Here is a 9,926-nt window from a genome sequence, read left to right as displayed (position 1 = left end):
CCAACCCAAGGATTCTCTGATTCCCAGAGGACAAGCAGCTGAGCATAACCTATCACTGCATGGTCTTGGTAAAGGCCAACAGCTTCCTGGGCTGCATTAGGAAAAGCGTTGCTGGCAGGTGGAAGGAGGTGACCCTTGCCCTCTACTCAGCACTGGTGAGGTGACATCTGGAGTGCTGTGTCCGGTGCTCAGCTCCCCAGTGCAATCTAGGAAACTTGTTGACCCATGCACCATCTCCACTACCACTGGGCACCGAGAGCCTTTAAAACCAGAACCTGTGCTCCCATGGGACCCAGTGGTACCGTGAGCTTAACTCACATCACAGGGAGAACAGACCATTTAATAGACCAGTTCCTTAGACATTTTATTGGCAGCACCTTTGGAGGAAGAGCCCAGCCTTCAGGCACTGCAGCTGGGAGATGCCCTTTGATTGAAGAGCTGTTATCGGACAGGCCACACCTGACACAGTGTTGTGCGAGGGTCAGACACAACTGGATCACACCTCAATCCAAGGAGCATAAGCCCAGAAACATTTCTACAAGGAGGATTATCACAAGGGAAAAAAAGTAGACTCCTGGCCTAAGAGAAACTCTGGGAAATGTGGAGAGGAGACGGGCTATTGTCAGGGAAACAGCGTCCATTGGGTGAGTTTCCTGAGGGCCTCCTTGAGCTCCTGGTTCCTCATGCTGTAGATGAGGGGGTTCACTGCTGGAGGCACCACCGAGTACAGAACTGCCATCACCAGGTCCAGAGCTGGGGAGGAGATGGAGGGGGGCTTCAGGTAGGCAAAGGTGGCAGTGCTGACAAAGAGACAGACCACGGCCAGGTGAGGGAGGCACGTGGAAAAGGCTTTGTGCCGTCCCTGCTCAGAGGGGATCCTCAGCACCGCCGTGAAGATCTGCACGTAGGACACAACGATGAAAACAAAACAGACAAATACTAAACAGGCACTAACCACAAGCAGCCTAACTTCCCTGAGGTAGGCATCTGAGCAGGAGAGCTTGAGGATCTGGGGGATTTCACAGAAGAACTGGTCCACAGCATTTCCTTGGCAGAGGGGTAGTGAAAATGTGCTGGCCGTGTGCCCCATAGCATAGAGAAACCCACTGCCCCAGGCAGCTGCTGCCATGTGGGCACAAGCTCTGCCGCCCAGGAGGGTCCCATAGTGCAGGGGTTTGCAGATGGCAACGTAGCGGTCGTAGGCCATGACGGTGAGAAGAAAATACTCAGCTGCCATCAAAAAGGCAAACAGAAAGACCTGTGCAGCACACCCTGGGTAGGAGATGGCCCTGGTGTCCCAGAGGGAGTTGGCCATGGCTTTGGGGACAGTGGTGGAGATGCAGCCCAGGTCGAGGAGGGAGAGGTTGAGCAGGAAGAAGTACATGGGGGTGTGGAGGCGGTGGTCGCAGGCTATGGCGGTGATGACGAGGCCGTTGCCCAGGAGGGCAGCCAGGTAGATGCCCAGGAAGAGCCCGAAGTGCAAGAGCTGCAGCTCCCGCGTCTCTGCGAATGCCAGGAGGAGGAAGTGGGTGATGGAGCTGCCGTTGGACATGTGCTTCCCCTTGGGATGCTTATCTGTGGAGCAGGAAAAGGCAGTGCTGAGTTAGGCCAGACTTCTCCAAGCAAAACCTCTTCCATGTCTCCTTGCATCCCCATGTTCAGGCTCTCTCTTTTCAGGAAGACCTTTCTGCCGCTGCCTCACTGCAGCTCCTGGTTTTGCTGCCTGAGGGGGCCATTGTGAGCACGGGCTCTGCAATGGGCTCCTGAGGAGCCCTTCTTGCTGTGCAGCAAGACGGAACTAGGGACGCAGGTGACCTCCAGTGAAACGTACTCGTGATATATCAAACCGCTTCTCGGCATTTTCCATTCGCCCAACTGCAGAGCAGAGCTGAGGGGATTTGGTTCTGTCTGTTTGGTTCTAGTTTCTCTTGCCACATTTAGGAGGGCTTTTGGGTGGTTGAAATCCCTGACGTTTCCAATGCCCTCCATGTGAAATCTTGTGGGTCCTGAGTGGCAAAGGGACGGTGCCGTAGTGCAGAGAGAGGAGAGCTGCTCTGCCCGTCTGCCCTGTGCTCAGCTGTGCTGTGCTGGCAGCCTGGAGCTGGGGGATGATCACACTTGGGTGTTCCCCTAACGAGAAACCGCTGGGAGCAGAGGGATCCAGGTTCAACGAGCAGATGGGCAGACCCCTCGCCTTTTCTCAAGCTGCCTGAGGAGGATTGTATCTCTCCCCTCCCAGATGGGGACATGGAGAGATCAGCTGTGCAGCTGCCCAGCAGCACTTCCACAGCCGTAGCACCGCGGTGTCTTCTCCATGGGGATCCCGGGTAGCCCAGAGACAGCGTGGGAGAGCTGAGCCCTTCTGGAGGGCACCCTGCAGCCCAGCAGGACACCCGGGGAAGGAGCTGAATGTTCCACCGTTGTCTAGAGGAGACTTGCTCGCACAGACACGTCTGTACACCAGGGCCCCAAGGGTCGGTGTCTGAACAGGAGCTGACCCTGCCACCCCGACCCCCGTGCCCCGCTCTGACCCTGCAAACCCAAGGCTGAGAACACGGGCAGAACAGGCAGGAGGGGATGGCAGTGAAACACCAAGGGAGGAGGGACGTGCAAATCCGATGGGAATCGGGGCTTTGTCCTTCTCTGGCTGCGGCTGCTGCAGCGGCAGGGCATGGCCGGGACCCCCGGGCTGGGGGGCAGAGGCTCTGCTTAGGCTGGGAAAGGAGACCAGGGAGGAGTCGCTCAGGGGAAGGTGTCTGTGCCTAAGGGACGGCAGGGAGGTGCCCACATCCCCCTCCCCAGCGTTTCTGGCAGCAGCTCCCTCCCTCCCTGCCCGTGTCTCTGCTGCTGGGAGCTCTTCCTGCCTGGAGCATCTCCCCGTCCCCTGCTCAGCTGCCCGTCAGTGCTCACAAACCCCATCCCGCTTGCCCTGTGCTCACCTCTGCCCGCAAACACCTCCCGGGGCAGGGCACTGCCCAGGGCCGTCTCTGCCTGCGCAGGGCTGAAGACCAGACCGCAGGACACCTGATGTGGCTGGGAAGGGGAAGCTGCTGCTGAGCTGATGTCTTCCCGAGAAGTGCCCTTGGAAATGCCATGAAGCAGAAGGGAAGCTGTGAGACTCTCCGACCCTCGCAGCGCTCTCTCGACAGCAGAAGGACCATGCCCTGCCCTGCGGGGGGTGGCTCCTGCCACCCACCGCTTCCCCTGCACAGCTCTGGGGAGCTCCCTGGGCAGGCTGAGACCTGACCCTGCCGGGTGGCAGAGCCCCTGCCCCGGCACACAGCCCCGCTCTGCAGCACGTCCTCCTCCTCCTCCTCCGCACCAGAGAAAAGCCAGGAGAGCCGTCCTGACAGGTCCTGTCAGCTGTGGGTGTGCCAGGCCCAGGAGACACTTCCAGGAACTCCTCTGCACTGCCCTGCAGCCAGAGACTTACCGTGTCCAAGGGCTGTGAGGATTCCTGCCCCTGTGAGCTGTCACCTCTCCTCCCACCCCAGGCTGCCTTTCTCCTCTCTCCCACTCCTCTCCGCTCCCCTCGCTGCCTGCAGGCAGTGCCCCCAGCCCTGCTGCGCTGGGCAGAGGAGCTGCTCCTGGGCAGAGCTGTCTCTCTGCAGCGCTGCCCGCTTGCCACCAGCTCCCTCCACCCCAGCAGCCCGGCCCAGCTCCGCAGCAGAGGACCAGCCCACGGCAGCACTTTCTCTGCCCGCGCTGGGCTCCCTCCGGGTGTCCCTGGGGCTGCAGGGGAACCTGCTGGGAAACAGGCTGAAGCCATCCCTGGGGTGCCCTCCCTCACCTGGGGAGGGACACTTCTCTCCAGCAGCGTCATTCCCCTCTCAGAGACAGAGTCAGGTCAAAGATCACCTCTTCTTGTCCCACCGTGAGACAGGACACCCAGACAGGCAAAGGGAGGTACCTCCTGTACCTCCTGTACCCATGCAAACCACAGGGGACACTGGAGGTGCCAGAGGTGGCCCAAGACATGTGCAGGTCACTGTAAGCTCTGATGGAGCAATTCAGAGGGACAGGGCAGCGTCTGGGGTCGTCATTTTGGAGGCTGCTGGGGCATGTATTTGGCCAGCTGAAGTGACAGCGGATGGTCACGCTTAGGACAGTGAAGCCTGTTCCTGCTCCGTGTGTCCAGGGCAGCCTGTGGAGGTACTCCTCTGAGCAGCTGGAGTCATTGCCATCGGGAGAGCTAAGTCTCTCGCCCTTCTCCATCAGCTGTATTTACCAGATCTCCATTGACAGTCACGGCAGGTTTCTCACAGACACCCCTACGATGCTGAACCTAATTCACGGGGCTCTTAACTGCCAAACTCATTGCACCAAGGCCAATGCTTGATGAGAGTTTCAGGAGCAAGGGCAGGGCGGAATGCACCACCACACCATCACTTGTTCAGCCTTTAGGAAGACAGGATATTAATAACGGTGACATTCCTGGTGCCAAAGATGGAATTCTCCCCCTCAGCCTCAGCTGAATCCCGTCTCCGTGGGCAGCACCGAAAGGCACAGGCTGAGATGGTTCGGTATGTGGGCAGATGCCTGAGCCTCTCTCAAGACAGCAATGGAGCAATTGCACGACACTACAGGAAATGAAAGGGGGCACTTATTTCATGGATTTGCTGCCCAGGGTAGAAAATACCCCAGCAACCATCTCAGAAACACCAAAGGAAGGTACAAAATAAGAACAGCATGGCCAATGGGGAAAGGATTAAGAGGAGTGGGAGATAAAACCCAGCCAGCACCTAAGCCCCCACCCAGTCCTTGCTCACCCACCCCCCCCAACAGCCAGATGGGGGAGAGAAGGGCAGAAGGATGGCAAAAGTGAAGAAGCTCGTGGGTTGAGATAAAGACAGTTGAACGAGTGAAGCAAAGCTGCACGTGCAAGCCAAGCAAACGAGGATGAATTCAGTACTTCCCCCTGGCAGGCGGGAGTTCAGCCATTCCCAGGAAAGCAGGGCTGTGTCCTGCCTAAGGGTTACTTGGGAAGACAGAGGCCAGAACCACAAGTGCTGCCCCTTCCCCTTCCTTCCCCTGAGTGTTTTCTTGCACTAAAGGCCACCCCTCAACCTGGAACGAATCCACTACTCCAATCCCCCACCTCAGTATTTGCCACTAAACCAAAGCCCAAACACACAACCCCTTACCCATACTCTTACCCTGTTGATCACCGTAATCCTTTGCCCATACCCCGAGCGTTGAAATGTTGGCCTTCACCCGAGCCCTCGCTGCCGCCCTAAACAACACCCACCCCACAGTGCAAGTCCGTTCGCTAACACTGACCAGGCAGCACAACACCAAAACTACCACAGAAAACTTTGCCTGACCCCAACACAGAACGGCGAGCTCTAATGTCTAATTGTAAGCTGAACACCCACCCCCCAAAGCCCTCCTTCCCATGCTCTACCCCCTCACCTCGGTCCCCTCTCCTAGCCCTAACTCCAGCTGTTTGGCCCCTTGGGGGCAGGGCAGGGATCGTGAGGTCCCAGGGCGCTGCTGCGGCGTTGGAAGAGGAATGTGAGGTTACCCGCGTCTGAGCAGCTCTTAGGCCACAGGGAGGAGATGGGTGGGAGGGCGATGGTGAGGTCGGCTGTGCCGCAGGCTCTCATGGCACAGCAGAAGGCACGTGGCTGTGAGGTCACTTCTGTCTCTGGAGTTGAGAGGCCAGCGGCAGGAACGTGGCTGGGAAGGGGACGGTGAGGTCCCTTCTTTCGGAAGCAGCTGGGGGTCAGCCCTTGAGTCAGGGCTGGGACATGTGCTGTGAGGCTCACAGCTGCCAGTGTCTCTGACAGGCCAGCAGAGGCAGCTGGTGGGCAAGTTGGTTGTGGGACTCCCTTTCCCCGAGGACCTGCGAGGCCCACCCCGGAAGAGGGCTTGGGTAGGGGTGGCCACGTCCTCTCCACACGAGTACCTGCTGGGACGGCAGTGCGACCACGGTGTGGGTGCTGATCCGAGAAGCTGAAAGGCCAGCAGCCGGCGTGTGCCTTGGAAGATCATGGTGAGGTTGTTCTGCCTGGTCAGCTCATGCAGCGAGTCTTGCAGATCCCATCTGTGGAAGGGTTATCCCCTTCTACAAGAATAAATTAAACTAGTCTTTCCCTGGGGACTAGCCTTTACCAAAGTTCTGTGTTCTCCAGAACACAACAGCAATGCTTAGAAGGTGCCGACTGATGTGGTGACAGCGCCCGAAAGCTTTCTTTGCAGAGCATCCAAACAGAAGCAATGACAGTATTTCTACACTCATGTCTCCAGATACGTCACTTGTGAAATAAAACAGTCATGCCACAAAGTGAATTAACAGCCACATTCTCATGAGGATATTAAGCAAAAAGTCATCATGTTTGTGCTAGTAAAAAAACCCATGAAATCTTCCTCCAGTACTTATCTCCTAAACAGGACAATCACGCTCAGGGGTTTGTCTGAAAGCACAACGCAAACTCCTGTTCACAGCAAGGTATTTCAATGTGTAGAAAATTGTGAACCTTTTGCTCCTGTCATCACGTTCAGTGTTTTCTTAGAAGGGACGAAATTCGTGCCGTCATTTCTACTGCCCCCAGAAGAGGATGCTCCCGTGTGGATTGGTTGTGGCAGTTTTAGGCAAAGGTAAGGACAGTGCAGTTGGCCTACGGGTACCAGGTGGGAGCTTCCTGCAGACTGCTCATTGCCATCGACTTCCTTCTGCAGCCCAGGAATATGATCTGCAGAACACAGCCTGCAGGCCAAGCTGTACGTAGGGCACAGCACAGCTCAGGCCTGGCTTTACTCAGGAACACTCTTACATGGATCCCTAACTCCTGGAGGCACAATGGTTTTTTGGTCAGGATCGCTGAAGTGCCTGAGGAAGACTGGGAAGGTTACGAGTTGTCCTCTGGGCAGCTGGAGGAAGGCACACAGATTTAGACCCTGGTAATCACGGGGGACTTTGAAGACCATGGCCCTCTGCTAGAAGGCCTCAGTTACAGGGAAGGAGGAAGGTGATCCCTGACCTGACATGATGAGAATGCCCTCCTGGATAGGTTTTTCGCAAGATGACAAGTCAGGACTGGTGGAGGATGTGGAGGGCCGCTTTGGCTGCAGTGCCAGTGTGTTGGTATAGCAGAAAACGCTGAGCCAAGTCAGCAAGACAAAGTGTAGCAGTGCTGGGGAGACAGGACAGAGGACCTCCACCAACGCTTTGGCAGCGCTCTTCCAAAGGCAGCCCAGGATGACGTTGTCTGTCTTTGCTGCAAAGGTGCAAAGGCAGGAGAAGAGAAGGCTTTGGGGAGACCTAATCACAGCCTTCCCGTTCCTTCTTGGGTATCAGCAAGAACATGGAGCCAGGTTCTGCACTGTCATGCATGATGGGAGAAGGAGGGCCAATGGGCATCAGCTGAAACAAGGGAGGAGAAACTTTTGCCCCATCAAGACAGTCAAGCACTGAAGCAGATTTGCAGAGAGCTCGTGTCCTCTCCATCCCTGCAGCTTTTTGAGCCCTAAATGAACAAGCCCCTGAGCAACCTGCTCTGACCCCATAGCTGACCCTGCTGAGAGCAGGAGGATGGCCTAGACACATCCTGAGGTCCCTTTCGGCATGAAGGATTCTGCATTTCCATCCACAACAGGTCTTCTCTTCGTGACGGGAAGCAAAGCACTCGGGTTCCCAGTGACCACTGAAGTCAGCCACAAAGAAGTTGGGTCAGACGACCTGTGAACTTCTTGTCCCACTGCAGGCATTGTTGCTCAGATGCAGGGCTGCTTGGCAGCTCCCCCCGGGCAGTCCTGAGCATTTCCTTCACTTCACGTTTTCTTTCCTTTTTCCCTCTTTTCCTGCTCACAATTTCTTCCCCTTGGCCATCCTTGGACCCTCCCGTGCAAAGAGCCCACCTCTGTTTCCCCTTTCTTGCCTGGCCCTACTTTGGCTTCCTTTGTACCTTCCTTTGGCGCTTCTGAGCGAGTCACCATCGGAATGTGTACCTTGGTCAGCAATATCATCGAACCAGTGCTTCCTTCCCTTATGCGTAGTGTCCTGCAAGTCCTGGTGCTGCTATCTTGTTAGAGGCACATCCTGTCAACAGATTTGGTGGGCCACCTGTACGAACACACTAAAAGGTCTCAAAACAGAGCTTCACCCCTGGGGGAGACCTTGAGAACTCTCGGATTTGGCAGTAGAATCCTCATGAAATTTTACAAGGAGAAGTTGTGAGTCCTTTTCTGGGGGTAGAGGAACCCCAAACATGAGGGCAGGCTGTGACCTGAACAGCTGAGGAGTGACCCTGAGGAGAGAAGGGCCTGGGCGTTACGAGGGGTACCATATGAGTGAGTGGCGCATGCTCAAAGTTAATAAGGCCAACTGCCTACAGGGCTGCATGAGGAGGAGCGTGGCCACCCAGACAAGGGGGTTCTCATCCCCCTCGACTCAGCTCCGGTGTGGCCAGATCTGGGCTCATGTGTCACCTATGTGGGGCTCCCCAGTCTGGAGGAATGGGGAGGAACGGAAGAGGTTCTAGAGGAGATCTGCCCAGGATGGGGTTTGGGGCCTGTGTGGAGAGGCTGAGGGACCTGGGCTGCTTTAGCCTGGGGAAGTGGAGGCTTGGGGCACTACAGAAGTAGCCTACAACATCTTGAAGGGTGCTCTCAGAGGTGGTGGAGCTTTTCTTGGTAGTGGGAAGAGAAAGAGAACTCCAAAAAGTGCAGCTTGGAAGGTTCAGACTGGAGGTGAGGCAAAAGAAACCACAATCAAAGGGCAGCCTTGTGGTGCAAGAGGGCACCCAGAGGGCATCTGGATCAGCCCATGGCTTTGTGTTTCAAGGAATGGCCAGCAAGACCAGAGAGACATCCCTGAAGGTACAGAAATGCTGGGCTGAGAGCCAGGTGGGAAAGCAAGATGGTTGTCTGCAGCTGGAAGGGAAAGTGCTGCAGGCACGGGACAGTGCAGGACAGCCTGCGGTGGAGGTGGCCAAGGGCTCTGCATAGACTAAACGGCTCATCAGACGGAGGGCTTCGTCCCCTTGGCCATGGCCACCGCCTGCACCATGGAGGCCTACCAGAGGAAACCCTCTTTGGAGGCTCTGGACATTTTTTCCCCAGCATGGGGACACCAGGAGGGGTCATAGAATTCTCCTACACTTGGCACTGCTCACCCTCACATCCACTGCCCCCAGGAAGAGCGCCGAGCCACGCCTGAGGGACAGGATCTGTGGTCCCAGGGCCTGGGGGTCAGGGCTTGGCCCTTCTGCTTTGTAAAACAGACCGAGGGTTTCCTCAGCACGACAGCCGCCTGCACAGGGCCTTTGCCTACCTGCCCTCATGGCCTCCAGCCATCTGCTCTAACGAGTCCCTGGGGAGACGTTGTCAGTGATGGCCCTCAGTGGGGCCAATTAATACTTCAAGGTACTCTGAGTGGAGTTTCGGACTTCTTGAGCACTTTCTTCACTCCTCTCTCAGTACCTGAGGATCATGGGCTCAGCACCAAACACACCATGGGGCTCATTAAAACACAGAAAGCCCTAACGAGCCATGGCTCTTCCTGTAATTTTCTTCAAGTCTTCAAGACTTGTGCAGCTAATTAGAGAGGTTTCATAGTGCAGCCAAGGAAGAAGATTTCAAAGTGCATCTAGTAAAAATTACTTTGTATTTTAAAGGATATTTTCAATTACTTTTCAGTCTGAAGAAGAGGTGATAGAAGCATTCTGCCAGTGGTATTGACCCAGGGTGTCCCCTCAGGAGGGCTGGACAGCTGGGAGAAGCAGTCCCCTAAGACCTGACACTGTATGGACACCTTTGCTCCTCACCGCTCCCCCCTCACCATTTCTGACATCGGCCACCTGGGACTGACATCACCGTCCCTTGCACCAGACTTCTCCACTCATCTCTGCAGCTGGATGTGACAGCTCCATGGCACCATCTCCCCCCGCCCTCCTTAGAGAACTGGCTGCACACAGGCACGGAGG

General features: G+C 56.2%; 1 protein-coding gene across 1 annotated transcript; it reads right to left on the bottom strand.

The window, feature by feature from the left end:
- Positions 1-622: 622 nt before the first annotated feature.
- On the bottom strand, positions 623-1,570 carry LOC309414897 (olfactory receptor 14J1-like; the record flags this gene model as incomplete). The annotated part of the gene is made up of 1 exon (XM_082012276.1): positions 623-1,570. Exon 1 carries the CDS (start codon positions 1,550-1,552, stop codon positions 623-625), a length of 930 nt encoding a protein of 309 aa, XP_081868402.1. The 5' UTR covers positions 1,553-1,570.
- Between the last annotated feature and the right edge of the window lie 8,356 nt (positions 1,571-9,926).

Source organism: Phaethon aethereus, assembly GCF_964289735.1.
Source record: "Phaethon aethereus genome assembly, chromosome: 34".
NCBI classification, from domain to species: domain Eukaryota; kingdom Metazoa; phylum Chordata; class Aves; order Phaethontiformes; family Phaethontidae; genus Phaethon; species Phaethon aethereus.
Note: the sequence above shows the minus strand (reverse complement) of the source record. Positions and strands in the feature narration are given on the sequence as shown.